The sequence below is a fragment of the Dysidea avara genome, chromosome 3, assembly GCF_963678975.1.
Source record: "Dysidea avara chromosome 3, odDysAvar1.4, whole genome shotgun sequence".
Lineage (NCBI taxonomy): Eukaryota > Metazoa > Porifera > Demospongiae > Dictyoceratida > Dysideidae > Dysidea > Dysidea avara.
In genome coordinates, this window is record NC_089274.1 from 35,698,280 (window position 1) to 35,726,090 (window position 27,811).

Consider the following 27,811-nt stretch of genomic DNA (forward strand, 5'->3'; position numbering starts at 1 on the left):
GAATCGGATTACAAACCACTGAGTTACGATTCCAAAGCCAGATACTGATCTATTTACAGCTAGACTCCAATCATATTATTGTACCTAATGTATTTGTTTATGTGATTCCTGAGCACACCAGCAGGGCTGACTGCTCAGTAAACAATAATAATAATAATAATAAAAAGCCAACTACGTGTTGCATATGCGAGATTGAGATATTCTAATAGAACAGTCACCCTAATAGAGCATTCAGCTACGTTTATAACTTACTCCATTATAGAATTATATTATATTGCAAGTTATTCTGTAGGGAGTTCAGCTACATACAGTTAATCTTATAGACAATTCAGCTACAAGCAAGTCACCCTGTAGAGAATTCAGCTACAAATATGTTGCTGTAGAGATTCAGAACATTATAAGTCACACTGAAGAGAATTCAGCTAAAAACAAGTCACTCTGTAGAGAGTTCAGCTACAACAAGTCACTCTGTAGAGAATTCAGCTACAAACAAATCACTGCATAAAGGGTTCAGCTACAAAAAAAGCTACCCAGTAGAGAGTTCATCTAGATCAGCTACAAACAAGTTACTTTAAGCAATGTTCAGCTACAAGTAACTCACTTTGTAGAGAGTTCAGCTACAAACAAGTCACTCTGTAGTATAAACAAGTCACCGTGTAGCTGGAGAGTTCAGCAACCAATCAAAAAACCGCTCTGTAAAGAGTTCAGCTATACAAACATGTTATAACTCTATAGAGAAATTTATAACTCTATATTGAGATCAGCTAGAAACAATTAGTCATCCAGTAGAGAGATCAGCTACAAGACATCACCTTATAGAGAGTTTAGTTACAAAGAAACCACCATGTAGAGAGTTCAGCTGCAAACATATCACCCCGTAGAGAGTGCAGCTATGAACAGATCACCCTGTAGAGAGTTCAGCTAGAAAAAGTCATCCTGTAGAGAGATCAGCTAGAAGGATCACCTTGTAGAGAGTTCAACTACAAACAAATCACCCTGCAGATAGTTCAGCTACAAACAAGTCACCCTATAGAGAGATCAGCTAGAAGAAGTTACCTTGTACATACAAAGAAACCATCATATAAAGAGTTCAGTTGCAAACAAATCACCCTGTAGAAAGTTCAGCTGCAGATCACCCTGTAGAGAGATCAGCTAGAAGAAATCACCTTGTAGAGAGTTCAGCTACAAAGAAACCACCATGTAGAGAGTCCAGCTGCAAACAAATCATCTGTAGAGAGTTCAGCCAGAAACAAGTTCACCCTGTAGAGAGATCAGCTAGAAACAAGTCACACTGTAGAGAGAGCAGCTACAAAGAAACCATCCTGTAGAGAGTTCAATTACAAACAGATAACTCTATAGAGACTTCAGCTAGAAACAAGTCACCGTGTAGAGAGATCAGCTAGAAACGAGTCATCCAGAGATCAGCTAGAAACAAGTCACCCTGTAGAGAGATCAGCTACAAGGAAACCATCCTGTAGAGAGTTCAATTGTAAATAGAAAGCCCTATAGAGAATTCAGCTAGAATCAAGTCACCGTGTAGAGAGATCAGCTAGAAACAAGTCATCCAGAGATCAGCTAGAAACAAGTCATCCTGTAGAGAGATCAGCTAGAAACAAGTCACCCTGTAGAGACATCAGCTACAAAGAAACCATCCTGTAGAGAGTTCAATCGCAAACAGAAATCCCTATAGAGGAGAGTTCAGCTAGAAACAAGTCACCATGTAGAGAGATCAGCTAGAAACAAGTCATCCAGTGATCAGCTAGAAACAAGTCACCCTGTAGAGAGATCAGCTGGAAACAAGTCACCCTGTGGAGAGATCAGCTACAAAGAAACCATCCTGTAGAGGGTTCAATTACAAACAGATAACCCTATAGAGAGTTCAACTAGAAACAAGTCACCGTGTAGAGAGATCAGCTAGAAACAAGTCATCCAGGAATCAGCTAGAAACAAGTCACCCTGTAGAGAGATCAGCTAGAAACAAGTCACTCTGTAGAGAGATCAGCTAGAAATAAGTCACCCTGTAGAGAGATCAGCTACAAAGAAACCATTCTGTAGAGAGTTCAGCTACAAACAAGTTACCCTACAGTGAGACCAGTTTGAAACAAGAGATTTCAGCTACAAACAAATAAACCTGTAAAGAGCTCAGCTATGAACAGATCACCCTGTAGAGAGTTAAGCTAGAAACAAGTTACCCTATAGAGAGATCAACTAGAAACAAGTCACCCTGTAGAGATTTCAGCAACAAACAGATTATCCTGTAGATAGTTCAGCTAGATACAAGTCACCCTATAGAGAGATCAGCTAGAGGAAGTCACCTTGTAGAGAGATCAGCTAGAAAAAAGTTTCCTTGTAGAGAGTTCATTAACAAAGACACCATACTGTAGAGAGTTCAGCTACAAACAAATCACCCTGTAGATAGATCAGCTAGAAACTAGACACAATATAGGGAATTCAGTTACAAGCAAATCACCCTGTAGAGAGTTCGGCTACAAACAAATCAACCTGTAGAGAGATCAGCTAGAGGAGGTTACCTTGTAGAGAGATCAGCTAGAAGCAAGGTACCTTGTAGAGAGTTCAGTGACAAAGAAACCATCCTGTAGAGAGATGAGCTACAAACAAAACACCTTGTAGAGACTTCAGCTACAAACAAATAAACCTGTAGAGATTTCAGTTACAAACAAATCACCCATTGTAGAGAGATCAGCTACAACCAAATCACCCTGTAGAGAGATCAACTACAAACAAATCACCCTGTAGAGAGATCAGCTATAACCAAATCACCCTGTAGAGAGATCAGCTAAAAACACATCACCCTGTAGAGAGTTCAGCTACAAACAAATCACCTCGTAGAGAGTTGGGCTATACAAACAAATTACCTTGTAGAGAAATCAGCTACAAACAAATCACCTTGCAAAGAGTTCACTTACAAACAAATCTACCTGTAGAGATATCAGTTACAAACAAATCACCTACTGTAGGGAGATCAGATTACCCTGTAGAGAGTTCAGCAAGATAAACATCACCCTACAGAGAGATCAGGTCACCCTGTAGAGAGGTCAGCTAGAAGAAGTCATCTTGTAGAGAGTTCAGCTACAAAAAACAGAGAGTTCAGCTAGAAACAAGTGACCCTATAGACAGATCAGCTACAAACAAATCACCCTGTAGAGATTTCAGCTACAAACAGATCATCCTGTAGATAGTTCAGCTATTACAAGTCACCCTGTAGTAGCAGAAGTCACCTTGTAGAGACCAGCTACAAAGAAACCATCTTATAGAGAGTTCAGCTACAAACAAAATCACCCTGTAGAGAGTTCATCTATGAACAGATCACCTGTATATAGTTCAGCTATACAAGTCACCCTGTAAAGAGATCAGCTAGAAGAAGTCACCGTCTAGAAAGATCAGCTAGAAGAAGTCACTGTCTAGAGAGATCAGCTAGAAGCAAGTCACCTTGTAGAGAGTTCAGATACAAAGAAACCATCCTGTAGAGAGTTCAGCTACAAACAAATCACCCTGTAGAGTGTTCAGCTAGATAAAAGTCACTGTACAGAGAGATCAGGTCACCCTATAGAGAGATCAGCTAGAAGAAGTCACCTTGTAGAGAGTTAAGCTACAAAGAACACACTCTGTAGAGAGTTCAGCTAGAAACATGTTACTCTATAGAGAGATCAGCTAGAAACAATCACCCTGTAGAGATTTCAGTTACAAACAGATCATCCTGTAGATAGTTCAGCTAGATACAAGTCACATTGTAGAGAGATCAGCTAGAGGAAGTCATCTTGTAGAGAGATAAGCTAAAACAAGTCACCTTGTAGAGAGTTCAGCTCCAAAGAACCCACTCTGTAGAAAGTTCAGCTACAAACAAGTTACCCTATATAGAGATTAGCTAGAAAAAAGCCTGTAGAAAGCTCGGCTACAATCAAATTACCTTGCAGAGAGTTCAGCTACAAACAAATCACTTTATAGAAAGATGAACTAGAAACAAGTCACCTTGTAGAGAGGTCAGCTACAAAGAAACCATCCTGTAGTTCAGCTACATTTCAAGTCACCCAGTAGAGAGATCAGGTGCAAAGAAATTATCCTGTGGGGAATAATTGGCATTTAATAAATATATGTATATAATTTGTATAATTATAGAATCAAAAATAGTTGAAGTATTAAAAATCGTCTTTAAGTTCTTTTCTTCTTCCTGTGGTAAATTAAAAAAAAACAGATGGGTTAAAAAAGCCACAAAGCCAGCTATAGGCCGGCTTTGCAATATACAAATACAAAAAGAAGTGATATCTAATCAAAAACAGCCAAGCTGTAAAAAAAGGTGCGGCCCCCAAAAAGGCCATGGTGAAAAAAGATGTGAAATCCAAGGTGGCGGCCAAGAAATGGCTGTGATGGTAGGTTAATGGCAAAAATTTTAATTAGTGAATTTGGTGCCAAATCCTAGTGGAGGAGGCAACGCAAATTCACCTGAATTGTTGTAATTAAAATTTTTGCCATTAACCTACCATCACAGCCATTTTTTGCCGCCACCTTGGATTTCACATCTTTTTTCACCATGGCCTTTTTGGGGGCTGCACCTTTTTTTACAGCTTGGCTGTTTTTGATTAGATACTAATATAGCTGATCAACTCCATGTAACTGACACTGATATTCGTAGCCATTTTGATAGTCATTCAAATTACGTACTTGGTGGTGACAAGCCGTACGTATATAGTCGGTGCAGCAGTGCCATACCCCGCCATAGCTGCTGTAGGAGCTGTATACTTTGTTTAGCGCTCTGTTAAGTAGCCACAGACCATTACAGTGTAATGCACTACTAGTCGCTGTTACAGACGCGTTTTATCAGACAATGTTGCGTGTGGACGCGTTTTTGTCAAACGCACATGCAAAACGCATTAAACTTGTCTCCGGTTTGTACTGTATGGGCAGGAAGGCCCAAATCTTTATGATTCCTACTACACAGTACTATTGTACTGTATGAATATATTCAATCGCAAATTTATAAATAACAAAATAGTTTTAGTAAACACATACAGCTATTTCTTCCTGTATTAAATAAAAAGAAAAAAGAAGCCAAAAAACTGGCTTTGAGGCTTATAATTACTGATATCAGTAAAGCTGTAAAAGTTTTTTTTTTAAATTGTGATTATGTTTCTGCTTTACACAATGTACATGTGTATGTACTGTACATACATACACTTACACATATAGTTTTGGAATGGAGCATGAGTAGCAGTCTCAAACTTGATAAAAATGGTATTTGAGGGTATAGAGAAGTGTGAAAATGGCAGCAAATGTGAAGAAACAGTACCAGCATGACTGTCTAGGTCTACAGAGCGATGAACATTGCAACAACAAACTGAATTAGCAAACTACCATGATGGTTTAATCTTTTAAACTAAATAGCAACAGAAAATGTGTGTACTTGAGTGAAATTTCTATGTTACAATTATGCATTTGCGTATTATATCACTTTGCTTGGTGTTTGTAGATGTGTTAGATACTGATTGTCCACAAGATGCTTCTTGTGCTATTGTGGGTATCATTGTGGTTATTTATAAACAAATGTCCTATTGAGCCCACCATTAAGACACAGGTTTCTTCATTAAGAAGAGATCTCCACACATCAAGTAAATTCTGCATATCACTGAAATTGATTCAGTTAAAGATTTCAAGCTATTATAACTAGTTAAGAGTAACAAACACAATCTTTTTGATAGCATTTTTAGCAATGATGCATGGATTAGTCAAGGATCATTTGTACTACCACTTCCTGGCTTGGAGTCCATTGCAATTGAAAATTTCAAGAGTGAAGTAGTAGTGCTGTCTTACAAGTCTTCTGATAAAGCGGTGCAGGCACAAGACAGGATTCAAAATGGAAGGCAACAATGATTGAAGTTACAGAATAATCTAAAATTAAAATTATCAGCTTGTGTTACATGGCTCTTAGTTACTACAACAACCATATCCATGTACTGTATGTATGTGTGTGCATCATGGTCCTTACCTTGTTATTTTTATTAATAAAACTCGACTCTTCTTTGTGGACATCAACACCTACACAAAAATTAAACACCTCAATCACACATCATACACAATTATATACTATATACATTTCCTTAAATAATGGCCTGGCCCTACTTGGGCATTTAAATTTGAAATGTATCTAGGAACTCTAATAGAGTGGTCAAACACTCTATTATAACTTTCATACACTTCCTAATTGAAAAATTTAAGTGTCATCTATGTATGTCATGATGATGTCATTTAGACTTAGTAGTATTGTGATCTTTGTTCCATTATGTGGTATTATACTTTCAGTGCTGTTAAGCCCTAAATTACTTCACATAAGTCACGGTCACACCTTGTACTTTATTTGCCCAAGATCACAGTTGCTTTATTTTGCACAAAACATTTTGCTCACATGGGTGCAGTAAAACAAACAAATATACAAATAAACACACACATGTTTGGAAAACAATTTCAAGAAATCTGGTCTGAAAATCACAAGCTTAGAATAATAGAGATCATTATAGCAATAACATACACTGAAAATCATTGGTATAACCAAATTGAAAACTGACATTGTTCATGTGGATTTGTCAATTTTAAAGATTTCAATTTTTGAATGAACATAGCCAATTGCAGTGTTTAACTTACTTTAGTCCATACTCTATAGTAAACTAGCCACTGGTATAACTACAATTTTATGAAATTTTTTTGACTGTATGTAGTAGCATAGGCACATGGTTTCAGGCAAAGGTATATCATGAGAAAATGACTGAGTAGGTCATATGGAGTCTCCAGCCTTAATATATTGTACTGAAGAACATTAGTGCAAATGTGTAGTGTAATAGTGTGGCTATCCATTCATGGTGAAAAGCTAACTTGATGATATGGTCACATAGCTGGCTATAACTATATAATAAGAGTAGCATAGCACATAAATATGGTGATTCTGTGCACTTTGTGAGTATCAATTTAACTTGGTACATGGACTGTGCTAGCGATGACATTTAATTTTGGATATAGCGCCATTATATGTTTAACCTTGGGTGACCTTTAAGGCCATTTTACACTGAAAAGTTTCAATTTTGTCTGAAGCATTAGTTTCAAATTAAAGTCTTGCTGAAAGAAACAACTTGGTTTATTTGAAGTCAATAGGTAATTTCATTCAATAGTTATGATCATTTGTATTAGCTATGAAGGTACCTGCCCATTGGTGATTTACACCCCAAGGGCAGATAAATGATCATAACTTTGGAGTGGAATGAACTATTGATTTCTAAGTTGTTTCATAGATTAACACCTTTAATTTAGATAGGACTGCAACAAATATTCAATTCATTTGTATATTTGTTTGTTTGTTAAGATTTTATCCGGATACTAAATTTACCATTCGGATATTCATTTACTAGTAAATTACAAGTGTGTACAGTGGAAATGGCTTTGGTTACCAGCTATATTTCTACAAGATGGACTGCTCTGCTATGTAATAAGACAATGTAAACTAATACCTCAGGGAGGAATAGACAAAAATGGTGAATAGTCAGTGCAAACATGGCTCAAAGGTCACCAAAGGTATAAAGTCTGCAATGGCACTATATCAAAAAATGAATGTCATCAGGAGAACAATTGATATGGAAAGTTTCATACTTTTCTCACAAATGACACAACTTTCGCACTATGCCACTCTACTAATACAGCATCCTTGCATCATAAAATAAGTATAATAATAATATACCATTGGCTGAATCATTGTAGACAGTATCTGCCTTTCCTCTCTGTGATCTTCTCAACCACACAATCACCACCACCAACACTACAATAATGACTATAGCCACTACAACGCCTCCTATTATTCCACCAACAACAGCAATAGATAGTCCCCCTGATGAACCACCACTACTACTGCCATCAGACTGAGGTGTTTCTGATAACAAGTAGCACAGGGTTAAGGCAGTATGTAATGCATTATCCAATACAATGCCATGTACAACATCTACCTCAAACAAATACATACACCACCTGTTACATGAATGTACAAAATATTGTGACCTACTCTATTCTAGACACCTATAGGGATAGAGTGAAGAAGGGTCCTTTATTACGGAACATTCCTGCATACAAGTACATACGTATATATGCAAACTTATGCAAATGATAAGTATACAGGCATCCACAATTCAATTATGTCCATAAGGACAAAATGACTAAAGTTGGGTGAAATCATATGGATGTTCAGTTTTAGTCTACACATTTGAACACAAGTTACAATTACATTTATTCCCTAATTGCATGAAAATATGCGTAACTGCCTACTAAACATTGAGAACACAGCAAGATACCATACTAGAATTTAATTGGCTACTTACAGGGACCTAAATCCTTGTTTATGTCTCAATAGATCCCTGTCTCTGGGGTGACACAATACACACGCCCCGTAACATTGGTAATGTTGGGTGTCTAACTGGATAGCAAGTGCAGTACTAATGAACTACTAATTAACGTTACATTTCTTATGTCAAAAGCAGCTGCATGTGAAGGTACAACAAGCTGGTCTAAATAAGTTAAACACAAAGTTCTACAGAATTGAGAAGCTCTCAGGTGCCTTTGCTGCACTCAGGCACCACAACACAAGGTCTTCATTCCATAGAACCTTGTGTTTGAAGTCTAACTATTATATACGTAGCTACCACCCTTCACGTGCATTTTGCAGTGTACATTATCTGCAGGTCTGACAGTAACTTTTTGTGCTGCAGCCTTTGAATTAAACAGAGAAATGGAGACTTTCAGATTACTTAACCTAGTTAATAATAAGGTGAAACAGAAAATGGGCCAAAGAATGGAAAAAAGCTCCAACTCCAGGATTCAAACTGCAGACCACGCAATGTCTAGTCAGACACCACACTCATTTCTGTGCAAGACTCTTGCAAGCTATACTTGCATTTCTCGCAAAATTTCTTGCACATTAATTCTCCCTAGGTTTACTAATTGACCATTTCTAAGTGCATGTACAGTTTCACCTTGAAGTGACTGTTCTATCAGACTTCACTCTTACCATATATAACAGATATTACTTAACATAAATATGTAACCGTTCTATTAGAGTATCTCAATCACTATTTGCTCTTCCCATAACAATTAGCAAATGTGACCGAATTTTGGAAAATCACCCATATGGGCGCATTTAACACTTAAAATATTTAATGACCAAATAACAAGCTTTATAGTGTAAATGTACTTGTTGATGGTTTTAAGCCATTCTCAATACCTTAAATTCCTAGAAAATTTTAGAAATATTTTTATAGCTCTCCTCTGCTCATAATAGCAACCCACCAAACATGAAAATTCTAATTATTTCACGCACGCCCATATGGGTGATTTTCCAAAATTTGGTCACAAATGTATGTTGATATTTTATTGTGGGTAATTGTTTTATTAGAGCATTCCAATTTTTGTACAATGCTTACAGTATGTTCCCTACACAAAAACTGTGTCTATTAATACCAAGCATTTATCTATTATGTACCCAAAATTGATGCATCCCTACTTGTGAACCAATGCACACTGCATCAAAGAAAAGAATAGCACCAGATACATCACTTAATTTATTGTGCAACTGAGCACATCCTCTGACTATTGATTACTGAAACATGAAGTGGCTATTCTGTTTCATTCTCAGCTATGTTCCACCTGTTACACATTAAAGTGCTTTTTTAATAATTAATCCAGTCACTATGGATAACATGACTAAATGCATGCCCCAACTATCAATCAATTACTGAAAGAGAATTGCTATGATCCACCTGTTATACAGCATTACAAACAAAGAACAGTAAAAGAAACACCTACGCAATAAATCCCATCACACTACAGAAAATAAAACATTGAAGCCATCACACATTACCACAAATCAACACCTACACAGTGGTGGAGAAAGAAATGAGACACAAAGGAGGACAGAGGTAAGTTCATGATGCATGCATTGTAACTGCTATGGTTTGCAAAAAGGCACATCTTGGGTCAGAACAGTGAAAAAATTGAGCCAGTAGCTTTATAATTGAGTTATGCTTAGCTAAAGGCCTCAGTTAGTCAATTTAAAACATTGTGCTAAATGAAAAAAAATCATAGAAACTTGTTCGAAGTCACTCTGAAGACATTTATGAGCTTGGTTATATCTAATCAATATGGCCAAGCTGTCATAAAGAAAAATGAGGTTGGTTTTGGGTGATCTTTTGGCAAAAAAGCCCAAACTTTTATAGAATTCCACCAAAATTTAGTCATTTATGGTATCAAACAGCATATGCTTTGCATTAATATTACTTACCTGTATATACAGTAGTATAGCTATGTACATGTGTGTGTGTGTGTGTGTGTGTGTGTGTGTGTGTGCGTGTGTGTATGCATGCGTGTGTGTGTGTGCACGTGCGTGTGTGTGTGCATGTCTATTCCATACACACCTCTTATTTTACTGCACATAATTTCATCACCACTCCAGCTCCCATCACTCTGACAAGTCCTACTGTCACTACCAGTTAGCTCATAACCAGTGTTACATGTGAAATTACATGCGTCTCTCTCAAAACCTACTCCTATACTGCCAGAACTACATGATGATATCTCTCCATTGGATGGTGTTGTGAGGTTATTACATTGAATATCTAAACATAAAAATGAATGATGTATATAATGATTCACATTTCATTAGAGTACCATTACTGATGGCAAAGTTGATGTTGTGTTACTTTTATTTTATTTTTTTGAGGTGCCTAGTAATACTACTGGCAAAAATGAAATATAGATACCAGCAATAAAAAATAGTGAAACAAGATATATATGAATGATGATATTACAACATAGCACGGTGGGAAAATCCCTACATTGGTATGTTATAACAATTCCTTTATTCAACGCTAAGTAGGGATTTTCCACTGAGCTATGTTGTAATACCATATCATTCTTGCTTCACTACTTTTTATCACTTGAATCCTTAAATTAATATGAGACTGGATCTATGAAAAAATGGCATAATGGTACACTTTTAAAATTCCTTAATATCAAATAGTTTATAATCTACATAGCCAAATGTATGCTCTGGAAAAGTTTCAGTCTTGTATGCCAATACCTTTTGGAGTTACAGCCCTACAAAGTAGCAACAACAGAAAGATCGATTTGCACAGTAATTACAGGAAAATTAAATTACAGGCGCTTACAAAATCATTGTAACTTTAGAACACTATAATATAGAGTTGCAACTTGCATCATCATGTTTGCCATGAATAAGGGAATTCATTGCTGGATTCATTTTTATTAGCTGCAAAATTTGATAAATTTATGCATAGTTATCTGCCCACAGGTAATTCACACCTGGAGGGCAGGTAAATAATATATCGATTATGCAGCTAATAAAAATGATCATAACTTTGTAATGAAATCACCTATTGACTTCACATAAAAACCAAGTGGTTTCTTTCAGCAAGATCTTTTGTTTGGTACCATGTTTTAACAAGTTAATTACTGCCTCAGGGAGTTAAAGACAAAAATTATCAATTTTCTGTACAAAATGGCCGTAAAGGTCACCAAAGGTCAAATCAGCGATGGCACTATATCTAAAATACATGTATTGAGGACTACTATTTATGTGGAAAGTTTCATGGCTTTATAAAAAGTGCACAATATTGCCAATTTTGGGGGCTACGCTACTATACTATATAAAATCTGCTCCATTCAAACTAAGGATAACAGAGTTATGTATAAGTGAAAATCACTTTTTTTCTTCCTGTTAACAATATACTGGTGTGCCAGACTAAAGTATGTCTTGATCTAGTCAGGTATATGGTTAGTGGGTCACACGTGTAGTGGCCATAACTATTATTGATGTAATGTAAGTAAAGGGTGCCTCTGATCCCTTAAAAAGTGGGTTGCATTTTGATACACACATTGGACAGATGCGGTCTGAAGCACTGCTTTACCAGTACAAATAGTCTCATCACCACTCCAGCTCCCATCACTCTGACAAGCCCTAGTGTCACTACCAGTTAGCTCATAACCAGTGTTACATGTAAAACTACAAGTGTCTTCATAGGAAGGAACTCCACCATCTCCCAGTGAACAAGTGGTTGTTCCATTATTAGGGTCGGCCAGTGAAGGACATGGAACTACGTGAAAGACATCACTAAAGCAAACAGTTACAAATACACACACCATTCTCACCTCTTCTACACATGGCTTTAGTACCACTCCAACTCCCATCACTCTGACAGGTCCTATTGTCACTACCAGTTATCTCATAACCGGTGTTACATGTGAAACTACAAGTGTCTTCATAGGAAGGAACTTCATCATCACTCAGTGAACAATTGATTGTTACATTATCACGATCAGTAAGTGATGGACATGTAACTAAGCAGAAAATAACATACATACATACATACATACAGTACATACATTACACACATACACACAATATACATACATGTACATACATATGCAGTGAAGATTTAGGATCTCACTAATAAGGTGTTAAACTTTTCAGAAGCATAAAAATTCAAGTAGGGGTTGATGAAGCATTCTTTTAAAAAACTAATTACCATGTGCTCTACAGGCTATATGGTCACCATCTCACAGACTATTTGCTTGCAGATAGTTTTCATACACTGTCAGGCTCCTTACAATTCCTGTTTTACTGATTATAATTAAGTACAGTATCTGTGAGAAAGAATGGGAAAAGGCTACTGCTTTAACCTTGGATGTATATGCTATGGAAAATATAAAACTTCTTTATTTCATGGCATATGTTACGTATCTGTACTACACCAGTTTTCAAGATTGTTAGTAGAAAATGATAGTGTTCCTGCACAAAAACGCTTAAAATTAAAACCATTCAAAATTGAAAAGCTCTAATAAAACAGTCAACAATTTGAATTGAACACACAATAAGGTTTACTTTTTGAAACAACCAGTAAAGTTTACCTAACTACAGTGAACCCTTGGTTATCCAACCCCTCTGTTCTCAAGTAGTGATAAAAAGTGTTCAGATAAATGAATCCCATCCAAAAACAGCTTATAGCTGTAAAAAAGTGCGCGTCCAAGTAAAGCAGAGTTAACTGTGACAAAAAGTAATGATATCATAATGCGGCCATGTGCGAGGTGTGCAAGTTGTAAAATTAATATTAGCTAATCATATAATACAATGTTATTGTTAAAGTGTTAATGAGAACTATGTGATGCTGCTAGTTTTTAAGTGTGTGAGCATCTTCATAAATGCCACATAAATTTAATTCTCAATAAAGCAATGTGTATAGATTCTCTGATAGTAATAAATAGTTTGAGTTTGGCCACCTTTCCTTTGTTTGTAGCATTGCCGTATACAGGAAAGGCGGCCAAACTCAAACTATTTATTACTATCAGAGAATCTATACACATTGCTTTATTGAGAATTAAATTTATGTGGCATTTATGAAGATGCTCACACACTTAAAAACTAGCAGCATCACATAGTTCTCATTAACACTTTAACAATAACATTGTATTATATGATTAGCTAATATTAATTTTACAACTTGCGCACCTCGCACATGGCTGCATTATGATATCATTACTTTTTGTCACAGTTAACTCTGCTTTACTTGGACGCGCACTTTTTTACAGCTATAAGCTGTTTTTGGATGGGATTTCAATACTTTTTGTTAGAATAAGCAATGCACTGTTGATAACAGTGGGTGAGTTTCCATGGTTTTGACAGAAACCCCAGATTACAGTGACAGAATATTAAAATATAACTGTAATTTTAGTGGCCAGGGCCGCCCACATTGGGGGTAACTGGGGTATTTTGCCCCCTACCACAGCCCGAAAGGGGCCACTTGAATACCTGTTTAAAGAAAGATTGATATATTCTAATAGAGCAGTCAGGATCTAGGCCCTTCCTTGCCCTTGGGCCCCTCTTTAACTCTTTTTCCTGGGCCCTCTAATTTCTCTGGACGGCCCTGTTAGTGCCATGCAACTGCAGTCAACTAACACCCATTTTAACTAGTAAACCCTTAACAACACTTTGCCTTTCATCTTGTACTGCATTGAAACGATCAAGATACTCTATTAGAGCAGTCACAAAACAGCTGTAACACAGCAATCAATATTTAGCATAGTTACAACTTCTGCTTAGCATCGGATTGTATAGTTTAAATTACTAGCTACTTACAGACTTTACAATATAAAAATATGGCACTTGTAGAAATGTGACTGTTCTATTAGAGTATCTCGATCTACTTCAAGCATTGACTAATTCAAGTGAAGAAGCTACGCCCCTGCCAAGAGATCTTGTGAAATGAAATGAGAATAGTAAAGAAAAGGCAAGTATGTACAGAGACAATAGAGGGGCGCGTAATTATGTCCTGTTGTAAATAAACGCCTTTAAAATTTATATTACTACTAAATAAACGCACCAGAATAGGCTTGTGTGGCTGTTGTCTCCAAGGTTGTCTCAATACTTGTCTTTTCGTGTTGAAGAGATTTAGTCGCAATTGGTGAGTTTAACTATAGATGTATTTGTGTTGTAAAACTTAATTGTAAAAAGGTGATTAGCACATATCATGATAAACATGTATTTGTCACAGTAGAGTCTCTCACGAAGTCACGATTATTACGAGACATTGGACCAGGGTAAAACATTTACTGCTATATTTAGAGGTTGTAGCGTTTGTATATCTTAGTATCTTAATAAATAATCCCCCATGATCACTAATCACTAATAGTACAGTGAAAACTGGTCATTATTCAGGCCGTAGGGACAAAATTTTCTAACCTTGCCTTTTAAAGAGGTGGCTTCATTATGCGGCCTTAAAAAAAGGTAAGACGCATGCTGTTCTAACTGGCTATAGAGATGGATTTAGTGTATGACAGCATATGAGACAGTGAGTGCTGGCAGCAAGGGGGCAGCCAATCTGTTAGAGCACCAAAAGCACTGCTTCAGACATAGGCAGTTGACTGTCAGCCCCAAGTGTAAAAAGTTTCACTATTGGTCCTTATAAGCTCCTGATGAAGAAAGTGATGAAGTCATTATCCATAGGATATATTTTTCAGAGTATCCATTTCAGTTCTACAATATAGTAGCCAAGCATAAGATGAACATAACACAGCATTCCAGTAGTTTAGTGGTGACCACAACACTGCCTGAGTTAAACTGTGGTGAGATTTGAGACTACCAGAAGCCCTGGAATGTCTTCAACACATGAAATACCAAATATCTAATGCCTGGCTTTCATCCACAGTGGACCTGTCTTGGTGGCCACTTGTACAGAAGGGAAACAGCTGCCACACAGTCTTGCGAGCGAAACAGCTAGTTGCCACACTCCTTAATTATCAATTTGTAAAATCTTTAGCAAAATTGTGTGTGCGAGCAAGTGCGATGTGGCAGTGCCGTGTATATGGTTGCTGCCTAGCAGTGACACATCACGAGTATTGAAGTCACAATGCGTTACTGTATCATCCATCTAAATACAATCTCTAAATGTGTCATTTTGTGTAGAGAGCAATCTTCCACAAGAAGTGACCTGCAAGTTTCAGTGTATATTGTTAACCATTGATATTGTTCACAATATTGTGAACTATATGTACAGTGAAACCTCACTTAGTGGCCACCTCTTTAATAAGACCACCTCATTATATTGGCCACCTCTAGTAGGTCCCAAATATAGCTAAGCATTACTTATGACCTCATTAATAAGGCCACCTTGTTATTCAGGCCAAATTTTTTGGTTCCACAACCTGCCATATTAATGAGGTTTCATTGTACTTTTGTGAATTTTTATTTTTCGTAACTTTTCTTCAGGTTTACTGATGGGCACTATGAAGCATTGTTGACTGGTACGTGTATAATGTGGTGACTTGAAATGCTAAAACAGTACGTAGCTTGTCTTGTATGTACATGTAATGTGTTGTAATGTGTCCACACATCCACACATCTTAGAAATAAATATAATTGTATTCTCTATAAATAGTCAGTTCCATTGTGCCACTGGGTCATAAGTTGGTTGAGTATGGATCATCCAGGGCACTTGAGTCACATTTTGTCCTGGCCAAGTGGATCTCATCCACTGACAGAATATACAGGATCAGATCACGTGTATAAATTACGATGGAACTTGTTTATTGCCAACTTCACTCATTCAGCAGGTAACACTGTATAAATTCTCAATTGGAATTGGCTTTTCAAGAGTGGTTGTCTTTCTATACTAGTGGCCATTAAGATAGGTTGTACTGATAGAGTGTACTGTACATACTAGAGATGCAACAATATCCTCCACTTAGTGTCGTTTGATAGTGATGCAATGGAGACTATGTATTATTGCATTTAAATACTATACTATTATATTGCAACTCTAGCACGTATTTATAACAGGAATGTTTGTTAACTGTTTAGACATACTGGAGCCACACCCACTCATCTGGATTCTACAAATGGAGTCATACCAACTTGTTGTCATCATACTTACTCGTTACTCCCATTGTGTTTGGATGAATATACATGCCGTCATGTGAGACTTGCTACCATGGCGGGCCACTGGAAAACATTTGCATAGCAGTTATATTACAGTCATTATTGTACAATGCTTACATTATTGTTGTGAAAAGTGTTTGGTATTCATGTGTCTCCTCTGTATGTTGTAATTACATGTGTAATTTTGTGTGGGGGTGCTATAAAATGCAATAATGCATGGTGACAATTGTATTAGGCGATTTTGCACACTTCCTTTTAAGCTAGCTACATGTGCTAATTACTCACAGCTTGTGTCAACAACTGGTAACCGCAGTTGTACTCTTGTGTCATTCTTTAAGCTGTGCCCTTAGAGGACAAATTATGTGGGGGCGACTAATTTCAAAACGAAGGATGGTATGCAGCACCATAGATTATATCTATGGACTATAATCTATGGCAGCACACTTCTTGGTGGCTATATGTACTGATTAACTACATAGAGTGCCAGTTCATCAATACCCAGTGACTGCAGTTGTGCTCTGCATCATTCTTTAAATCCCGAGTAAAATTCTTAGAGAGCAAATGACATGGGGGCGACTAAATTCAAATTTCAAACTAGCCATTCTCGAAAACAAATGTTTCAATCTGAACGAAACTTTCAGAACAGTTTAAAGACACATTGCCCTACATGCCAAGCGAGTATTGCGGAAAACAACAATCTGGGATTTGTATTTGGCCTCTAGGTCGACTGAGGACGACTGAAACTTCGTTTGGTGCTGAAATCACGACTGTAGGGTAATCATGTATGGTGAAATCGATGACGTGAATCTTGAGGTGATTGAGTGAATACTGAAGCGATAACAGGGCGATCAATGTTCGGAATGCACAAAGGAACGCAAGGCATACACCTGCGGTTGCATCTAACCGCATGCAATAAAAAAAAATAAAAAAATGAAACTTCCCCTTTGATGTCGGCAACTTCGATCACGAAACAATCAGCATGGATTTGCTTCACTGCTTGTGTGGTAGTTACTAGTGACACGATGAGTTCAACTCCAGAGTTTCAGAGGGATAGCGTAAGTGACGGGTAGATTACAGGAAGGCCGAATTTGACAACGTTCATTCTTATAAAATCCTCACTTAGTGGTCGCGTCATTTATTGTCTGCGGCGTGCGTTTCTGCTTTACTGGCCGCGTGACTCACTACCGTGAGTCTTGATTGTTTGGATGACTGAAGCACATACACAAAGCTCTATTGAAATACTCTAACAGAACATATACCTGTACTTAAAATACAGTAATAGAACAGTAATTTCTGATTTCGGATAAACAAGGGTATGGATAAATGAGGGTTGGGTAGCCAAGAGTCTACTGTACTCAAAGCTAACTACAAGTATATACTTGTGGCTACATAGTAAATAATATCACTTTCAGTTACAAGTTTGAAATTCATGTTGATATGCTTCCATTTTTCAACTGTAACTATTAGTGCAGGCCTTAAATTAACGAGCGGTCAATGGACAACAGACAATGGACAAAGTTCACACAAATAGCACAATATCTGCACATAATGAGTTTTGGGCAGACACACGTCCTTGCAAAACCAATAGTGGTAACATAAAAGCTGATGTGTACATGTTTGTTTGTAGTGCTAACAATAACTGTCACTTGGTTGCTAGGAGATACTACATTTTCCCAACCCAAGGATTTACCAATGCCACCTCCCCTTCGTGTACTGCTATCACCAGCAGCTGTAATGACCACAGCCTGGTGATATGTTGCAGCTATGTGGTTGTATTTAACCTCAAACTTACAATGGAAACTCCCTATTCTAATTCCAGCAGCGTATATAAAGTGCTCCTCTAGCTTATGTCTGTACAATTTGACTCTATGTCTGTACATTTAAGGACATTTGCCTGAAATTAACATCAACATGACAGAAATAGATAGGGGCACAACTCCTGCTTCCAAAGACTAACACACACACACACACACACCCACGCACGCACAAACGCACGCATGCACACACACACACAAACTTCCAATTTTACTGAATATGTACTAACTTGAAAAGGACTGCAAACATGTGACCACTGAATGTAGCTATCACCTGCTGGTTGTGCTTCAATGTAGAATAAAATTTAATTTAATGATATGGGCATGTGTGTAAGTTTAAAGTGTTTTTTCCTGAAACACTTGGTAAAGAGTTTCTGTGATTGCATGCTTCAAATTTTATTAGAACCCAAATAATCTTATATGCATACACACAAATTTAATTAGCCAGTGTATACATCTATTCCAAAGGTGTCTGGATTCAGTGGAATGGAATGGTGGAATGGAATGGTACTTTGGTAATTTTATTTGGTGGTCACCGCTTTATTAAGACCACCTTCTAACAAGACCACCTCTTTATAAACACCATTTTACTTTAATGTTTAAAATGCTGCTATCTTGTTGTTTTATAGTGTATCCCCATAGAATGGTCTTATTGATCAGTTGTGCACCACATGCCTAGAAAGGTCAGAGGGATATCTGATTTGTAATACAGCAATATACCCCATGCAAAAACAGTTTGGCTGTATAAAAGTGACATCCCCATCAAACTAAAAGTAACTGACAACTAAAGGAGCTATTATTTGGGTGAGGCCAAGAAATACAATGTCCATTTGGTTCCACTTGGGATACTTAGAGATAATAAGTCACTTTCTAGGGTTCCAATGGATACAAATACATGAAAATAGTAAGAAGAAAATATCCTGACCGCCTGGCAGACTCCTGTAAGCGTTCGAGCATTAATCAGATGGCTACAGGTTTGAGGCTGCCCAGGTACAGTCATGGATTTTTTCTTCTTTCTCCACCTTTTCAAGCATACTTAGTGCAGTTAATATAAACATCTTAGGCCTTTATAAGGCCTTCTGGTATACAGGCTATGCCTTTACCAGGTACTTTAATCATAATAAATACTGACAAATAACTCGCTCATGCAGTCTTGCTGCATTCCTAATTAATTCCCTGTAACTCTAATTGCCTAGTAATTTAGCCACCTTTCTCCTCTACAATGCCGGACTATTGAGAAAGGTACCAATTTACTAGTCTATTAGATTTACAGGGAATTAATTAGGAATACAGTCAGACTGCACAAGTCAATGATAAAGGACCAAGATTATTGTAAATTATACTTAGTTGCCAGTATATATTGACATTCACTTCTAGATATTAGCTCCTTTAGTTGCCAGTTGCTTTTAGTTTCGTGGACATATATATTTTTTTGTATAGCCAAGCTGTTTTGGTATGGGATATATAGCTATTACCGTATTGTATCATAAATCAGATATCACTGGCTTTTCTAGACATAACATGTGGCACACAACTCATCAATAAGACTGTCTTATAGGGTTCTAAAACAACAGTTCAGATCATAGGCGGCGGAAAGGGGGGGGGGGGGCTAGGGGGCTAAAGCCCCCCTTCGGTCTGCTGAGGGGGGGTTTAGCCCCCCTCAGAATGATATCACACCGAAATTATCTTTCTTGAAGACCGTGATAAAGATCGAGATACTCTAATAGAGCAGTCACTCTAATAAAGTAGTCAGTGTGTAGCGAGCTATTTAACGATTTTTATGTAGTTTATCAGCTAGAAATGGTAGCTGGTGAGGTGGAAAACTCTTGTCAGTTGGTTGTGACCTTTTTTTTTTTTTTTTTTTTTTGGTCTCACCTTACCAAACTATAGAAATAAGTCTGGGTCAGCCCAGCAGAGCCCCCCCTCATATCAACTACTTCCTCCGCCGCTGGTTCAGATATTAAAGTAAAACGGTCTTTGTAAAGAGGTGGTCTTTGTTAGCAGGTGGTCTTTTTAAAGAGGTGACCACTAATTGAAATTACTATAGTTCCATTCCATTCCACTATTCCATTCCACTACTCCATTCCATTCCACCATTCCAGTCCACCATTCCATTCCACTGAATCCAGACACCCCAATTCCAAGAAGTTATTATTTATTAGTCACTATCCCACTAGGGACCTTGCAAAGAAATACAGCCACTAGTCATTTCCTGCAATGTAAGATAGGTTTTGCTTGCAGTTGAAAGTACCACGTCTGCTCATAAAGAAGGTGCATAGGAGGAAGATGGGAAAAGGATTGAAAGCAAGACATATACGTGGTATCCTTAGTCCCAACAATAGGCTGCTATGAGTTTCAATGTAACCAGAACAAATAATTTATATGGATTGTCTACTTGTCTATTGAGCTGTTGAACAGGTAGCATTTTATTCAAGGTCATTAAGACCATCACTATAGCACATCATCCCACACCAGGAATTTATAACATGGCTGTAAAACGCAGATCCCAAAGCAGATGACTTAACTCTAAGGATAGGAAACAATGGTGAAGAAACAGAGCATAAACGTCTTGTTTTTTGTTTTTGGAAATACAAGTACTGTGTGCAGAAAAATGCCTCATTTTTATGTTTCAATTGTGTTAGCTTTTACCTCTTCTACACAGGGTCTCACTACCACTCCAGCTCCCATCACTCTGACAGGTTCTAGTGTCACTACCAGTTAGCTCAAAACCAGTGTTACATGTGAAACTACAGATGTCTTCATAGAAAGGAACTCCATCATCTCTCAGTAAACAAGTCATAACTCCATTATTAGGATCAGTAAGTGGAGGACACGGAACTATAAGTAAGAAAAAATAACTAACAGACATCGTATGCATAGCATACTGTGTATGCAAACCTCTTCTACACATGGTCTCAGTACCACTCCAGCTCCCATCACTCTGACAGGTCCTAGTATCATTACCAGTTAGTTCAAAACCAGCGTTACATGTGAAACTACAAGTGTCTCCCTCATACATACTACCAGAACTACATGATGTCATTTCTCCATTAGAAGGTGTTGCTAAGTTATTACACTGAATATCTAAAATAAATAAACACAGATACTATATTTATAGCTACATATGTAAGTACATAACACTTCCTTACCAATTTCAAACTGGATTAATGGTTGGCGGTTGTCAAATGTATTATTAGCATCACCAAGTGCAAGTGATGAAGCATAAGTTCCAACAAACTGATGTAATACATATCCATCTGTTCTGGTGGTCCTTATCTCATGACTAAAATCAGGTGGATGATAAAAGCCTATAACATCTCCTGACTGGAATTGTAATCTGTTACTACCAGTGAGAGGAATGTTTGCTTCAAGCCAACCCTTTGGTGGTGGACGAGTTAGTTGAGTTGCTTGAATCTGAACTTGATCTACTCTATCATAAGTCACTGATGATGATGGTCTCCATATTTGTATGTAAGGTAATATGTTTGCACTGCTTATCGGTAACACTCTAACCCTGATGTTCAATATTCTACCATTACAGGTGAAACTGAGATGTGGAACAATTGCAACTCCTCCACTGGTTGAAAGCCGATCTTTACCAATTTGATGAACATTAACACTGTCAGTGCATGTCTGTCCATCTATATGAATAAAAATCAACTAAACATACCAAGGTACTTTTTAACCAAGCTAATCCATTAAGTGCCAGTTATAGTAGCAAGTTAACTATAAATTTCATCAATCAAATTTGCCACCCACACGCACACGCACACACACACCACTACTATTCTCACCTGCATATGTGATACCAATAATCAGTATTAGCCCTTGTAGTATTACAAAATGTACCAGCCGCATATCTATGATGTACAAGCAATACATCTGTGCATTAATTATTTATGTTGATTAGCACATACACACTTATGTGGGCCAGCAAAAAGCCTGCATAGCTTGCACCATTTCTAGTTTAAAAAACAAAAAACAAGTTGATGTTGTGCTACTTCTAAAAACCAGGCGCCATGCAGCTAACTAACTGATCTGGAATTAACTATAGACAGTATATGCTACTATGAATTAACCAACTATGTATTACTATTTACAATAGAGTAGTTTTGGGTTGAGCAATAGCTAATTCTTGTATTTTGTAATTCATGAAATATTCGTAATTCATTCAATTACGTTGCTATGCACTGCTAAGGAAGCGTTTGTTAAACAAACCGCTTTTACCAACATATTACGCACAGAAGTATCTTCTAAACTGTTTTATAGTGTGACTAACGTGTTTTTTCCACAAATTCTCTCGACAAAGCCTCAAAGCTGCTCTTCATTTTCGTTCGCGTACATAAGGGATACGCCCCCTTTTAACTCAAAACGATAGGCTATTTCTGGTAGTGTACGAGGCCTGCACTGTTGTTTTTCAGTTGTTAAACGCCTGAAAACCTCAAGGGGAAGGTAGTCTGAGGAAAATCGCCACACCTGTATTTCAGTCTGCCAAAAAGAAACCACCTCAGAGCAAAGTTCACCTGTGTAGAAGTTTAATACAGATTTCATTTCACTTTTACTTCTTACGTAAAAACTGCTTTTATTTTAACGGTTTTGCTCACGTGGGTGTGTACGGACAGATAGGTAGAAAGGTAGATAGATAGATAGGTACACACACACTTTACGAAAACAATTTCAGTAAACCACGCGCATGCCCACAAAAAGGCCGGCTGTGGGCACGCGCCTGGTTTATTAAAAAAACAAAAACAGGTTAAATGATGCATGCCACAGGCAAAGATTATATGTGCATTATTCAGTCATGCACAAAGATGAAAGCTAATCTTGTTCACCTTGTTATGTAACCTTTCTACAGCATAAAGGCATCATGTATTTCTTGTGTTTGTATATGTTGTGGTAGATGGAAACAATAACCACTTTCATTTCTAATGCATTCCTAAATACTTAGCTACGTACATGCACTAGTGACCATAGCACTAAAATTATACATTGGTGGATTCTTTAAGTCATGGTGACCAAGTGTGAACACCAATGTACATGCAAGTCCAACTACAAATTTTCGTAACTGCCTGTAGCTTCTGCATGGTCAATGTACAAGTTGATCTCCTACAGTATCATCTAAATATCTTCTATATAAAGCTAAAAAGCCATCTGTCTGTCTGTCTGTCTGTCTACATTCCTTTGACGTTAGACGATTATCTTGCTAACCGATGCATGTGTCAAAGTAGTGGCTGTATTAAACAAAGCGCTCATCATCTAAGAATTACTTCATTTTAAAATTAAGCTTCTAACTGCTGTCGTTTGTCGTTTACAGCACGATTAGTGCAAGGGTGTAAACAAAACTTTGCTTGAATTCTTTCTGTAAACTGCTTGCAAACCACAAGTAAACACCTATATCAGTCAACGTAGACATGCCTTTATATGATGGTTTTTAATCCGTTGGAGGAAACACTGACGTTAGCACAATGAACTGGTAGCTCAAGTTTCCCAAGTTCAAATCCCATCCTGACAACTTATTTTCCATCCGAACAATTTTCAGTTTTGTTATGGGTGAAAAAATTGATTTTACGGTACTGGCTTTCTAGTATGAGGACACTGATTTTCCCCAAACCCCTGTTGTAATTGTGCTTGTAGTAAAGTAGTTTGCATGGTAGCTGTAGTGAATTTTGTGTTTTGTAATTTGTATCTTACAAACTTATCTTCTGCAATAAGTGGACCCAAAGGCAAGATTCAGTTAAGTGTCAGAAAGAAAACGAAACACATCAGCAACGTCAGCTGACTTCTACCAGTATTCCCATAAATTGACTGTAGAAGAATGTGAAAATCAAGCAGCTGGATGGCAAAAGCCCATCGCCTTGCCTGTATGGATCCTGAAAGAAGGTCAGAAGAACAACGACATGACACAGCTACGTGTCACCAGGCTAGACAAGATCTGATTACATGACAAGAAGAACAACGTCAGCTAGAAGAGAACAAGTGTGTGCTGATCCAGCAGGTAAGACAGGAGGAGCAGCAGAGAGACACAGCTGCCCATCAACTAACTTGATAAGATCCAGCTAATAGGAGGGAGGAACAACAGAGGGACACAGCTGCCCATTGACTGGCCAGGGCTGATCCACAATACCAAGCTCAGGTACAGCAGATGAACAACGCACATCAACAACAGGTAAGTGCCAGTAGACTTCCTAGCTTAATGGCCCTTAATTATCAGCCTGACAATTTCCACAACACAATTGATGTAGGTACACTTAGTGTAGAATGTTCACATTGTAGGGCTTTAAAATTTCAAGATCAAGCTTTAGGGAATCCTCCAGAGACTACCTTGACAGAATTCTTTGTTTTGTGTCAAGTTGACAACTTTGCCAAGACATTATTGTATGTAGATGTTCCAGAGTACTACATGTGGAACAACAAGTCTTGGCAGAGGAGGAAATAAAAAACACAGGTGGCAGGTGTTAAGCAAGCTCAAGCCTTAGGTAGGGTGTATAACATCAGCCCACGTCAAGGAGAACACTTTTACCTCTGTTTACTCTTACTGTGACCAGATCTGCAAAAACCTGACATAATGGCACATTTTTCAAATTCTTTATCATTGAATATTTATAATCTACTTAGCCAAGTGTATGTTCTGGCCATGTTTTAGCCTTGTATGCCAATAACTTTGGGAGTTGCAGCCCTACAAAGTAGCAACAACAGAAAGATCAATTTGTACAGCACGTATTCAGAAAATAATTACAGGTGCTTACAAAAACTGCAGCAGCTGTAACTTGCAAACACAATGCAGTACAGAGTTGCAACTTGCACTATTGTGTTCGCCATGAATAGGAGAGTCCATACTGGGTATGTTTTTCCTTCTATTACCTTTCTTCACTACATTAGGGTTGGTAATGAAAAATCGACCCCTTTGGATTAACTTGTTACTTAGGGGATGGAGCCTACCAATGGTCTAGTTTTAAATGGTGGGTGTGGTAGAGACCAAATGCCTTCCGTTTGGGATATAGCCGTGTCGTAAACTTTGACGGATTTTGGCTCATATTCATAAAAATGGGTAGGAACTTCTAGAATTTTGTCCAGTACTTTTTTGGGTTATTGGTATGAATTGGAAACTCGCAGCCTCTGTATCTCCAAGACCATACATCCGTTATCAATAGTATATGGACCACCACGTAATGTACCATTCATGAAAACACTGAAGCATGCTAAACAGCATCATCGATATCGATGCTGCTGCCCATTTTTTATTATAAAAAAATTAAAATGCGAGCTACAGAAACAACAGGGGGAATCACCATATTATTACCGTAGACTTGGGTAGGATTGATTTCCCAGAGTTGGAGGAGAAACTATAGAGGTTGATTTTTTCATTGCCAACCCTAACTACAGAGATGAAATCAGTGAAGAAAAATTGATTGCATACAATTGCTTCGACATACGCCCATAACTCACATATCCTTTAGTCTACTAACAAAACAAACATTTTTGAACTCCTCTTGAGTATATAGGCAAATAAGATGATATCCAGGTTTTATCATTGGACCCTTTCTTCACAAAGAACAGAGCATTTAAAAATTTTACAAATTTTTTTTCAATTACACAAATATTTTACCCATTGTAATCAATGAAAATTTAGGCTTGCGTCGGGTTTTCGCAGATCCGGTCACTTTAAAATGTTGAGGGTCCTCAGTCATTTGCTGCTCTGAAGACTGCTGATGGTGATCTGTGCAGTTCCTTCTGTGAAGCATGTCTCAAGTTGGGACTGCTTGAAGACGACAATCAGTATCACTTGGCTATGGAAGAGACATAGTCAGCAACTCACCAGAAAGTATTTGTACACTCTTTGCAGTGATACTGGCCTGGTGTGCACCATTCAACCTACTGGAGATCAAGACACACGATAGTGTGCTGTTCGGCCAAGTACAGCCAGTGTGGGTGTACGACAAACAAGTGTGTATTTTACAGGAATCAAGAAAACACTGTTTTCACGCATCTGTGGCTTGATAATGGCTGGAAGGAAACTAACCATTTTTGCTGTGGAAACTCCCTCGGGGTGGGGCACCTCCCATTTCAAACTTGAGCTGAATTCGCCAGGCCATCACTGAGGTATACGTCTTCAAAGTTCGTCTCGGTTTCTTCGAATTTTTCTTCATCTCCTTTTCGCACCACTTAGAATATTGCTATAACTCGCACATGCTTTAATCAATTTTCTTCAAAATTTGAGGGCTATAAGAACGTAATTTAGCACGTTTACAGTCCAAAGTTTGTACACTTTGAATAAAGAACAAGGGAGTTATATGCGATTTTCGAAAAATGTGATAGCAATTTTTTTTGTCATGGCCACAGGGTAAACTGTTTGAAGGAATGACTTGAAAATCGGTCTGTACATGGAGTAACCATCGTAGTGCAAACCTTTTGTGGTTTGAAAGAAATTGCACTATATAAGGCCACTCCAAATAAATTCTCTGTTTCCCGTCCACCACCCTCATCTGGTGGACAATTTTTTTGGAGAATGACTGAGGAAGGAGCCATACCCATATATCAGTAGGCTTGTTGCAGTCTGTAGATATGTATGTGTGAAGCCATGTCTGTTGCTGAGTGCAGGGTTACATGAAACCATGCCCACCAATTGTTAATTGTTATTGTATGAGTCAATCAGTAGGCCAGCTTTTTTTTTGTGCCATCTCCACTTTTCAGGAGTGTAGCTACTTATATAAGACGTTTTTGCGATGTAGTCTTACATGGAACCACACCAACTAACTGATCATTGATATTAAACTTACCTATTTAGTTATCATACAGTATGGTAGTACTGTATATTAGGGATCATGGAGATTTGGGCCTCTTTTCCTTCAAAATCACCTGAAAAAACAGCCTCACTTTTCCTTCAAATCAGCTTGTTAAGCATAACCAAGCCAAGAAATGCCTTCAGGGCGACCCCAAGTTTCTATGGAATTTTAAAACTTTCCTTTTTAACTGAAATTTCTACAGCCAAGCATAACTTAACAATGCATAAAGTTAGTTTGGGCTTGTCCATATTTTCTGTAGCGATTGCAGAGACACTTCTCGAACTTTTCTTCATTTGTATCACTGTGTAACAGGTGGATCATAGCTGAAGACGAAGTGTAATGGCCACTGCACTTTTCAGTAATTGATTGTTGCCCATTCCAGATAGTATTAGCTTAAAGAAGTCGTTTTGTTCACAACTATTCGAATAGTAAAAATTGTTATTCGTTTCAACACTAGTTTACACTAAGGGACTGGTACCTTTGAAAGTACTTATATAGTGCGCTGTATACAAGCAGAGCCAAGTATGTACTTGACTATACTTTGGTACCAGAAATTGTGCATTTAGTTGACCATCCCATAGAAAGATGTGCTGAATCCAGTTTTTTTGCTATATATAGTGGAACCTGTCTTAGCATCCACCTGTATAGAAAGACCATCTCTCTAAAATGGCCAACTTCCAAGGGGGAAAATTTTGCATTTTCACAGATTGGCTCCAATCCAT

At 37.7% G+C, this 27,811-nt stretch overlaps 1 protein-coding gene and 1 long non-coding RNA gene across 4 annotated transcripts in view; one reads left to right on the forward strand and one right to left on the reverse strand.

The window, feature by feature from the left end:
• Positions 1 to 27,811, reverse strand: part of LOC136251934 (uncharacterized) — a 68,804-nt gene that overhangs the window by 20,608 nt on the left and 20,385 nt on the right. Inside the window, exons 2-11 of one of the 3 annotated variants that reach the window (XM_066044319.1) lie at positions 25,913 to 26,181; positions 22,101 to 22,166; positions 21,456 to 21,947; positions 21,205 to 21,390; positions 20,956 to 21,144; positions 12,211 to 12,399; positions 11,970 to 12,155; positions 10,458 to 10,658; positions 7,739 to 7,927; positions 6,002 to 6,051 (exon numbers count right to left, since the gene is read on the reverse strand). In XM_066044319.1, the coding sequence (XP_065900391.1) occupies positions 6,002 to 6,051; positions 7,739 to 7,927; positions 10,458 to 10,658; positions 11,970 to 12,155; positions 12,211 to 12,399; positions 20,956 to 21,144; positions 21,205 to 21,390; positions 21,456 to 21,947; positions 22,101 to 22,166; positions 25,913 to 26,048 (1,884 nt within the window). In that variant the 5' untranslated portion in view covers positions 26,049 to 26,181. The remainder of the gene's footprint in view (positions 1 to 6,001; positions 6,052 to 7,738; positions 7,928 to 10,457; positions 10,659 to 11,969; positions 12,156 to 12,210; positions 12,400 to 20,955; positions 21,145 to 21,204; positions 21,391 to 21,455; positions 21,948 to 22,100; positions 22,167 to 25,912; positions 26,182 to 27,811) is intronic. The other 2 variants (XM_066044320.1, XM_066044321.1) reach the window with 2 other exon arrangements.
• On the forward strand, positions 14,006 to 16,747 carry LOC136251932 (uncharacterized). The gene is made up of 3 exons (XR_010699279.1): positions 14,006 to 14,519; positions 15,824 to 15,895; positions 16,415 to 16,747. It is a non-coding gene; the product is annotated as an uncharacterized lncRNA (long non-coding RNA).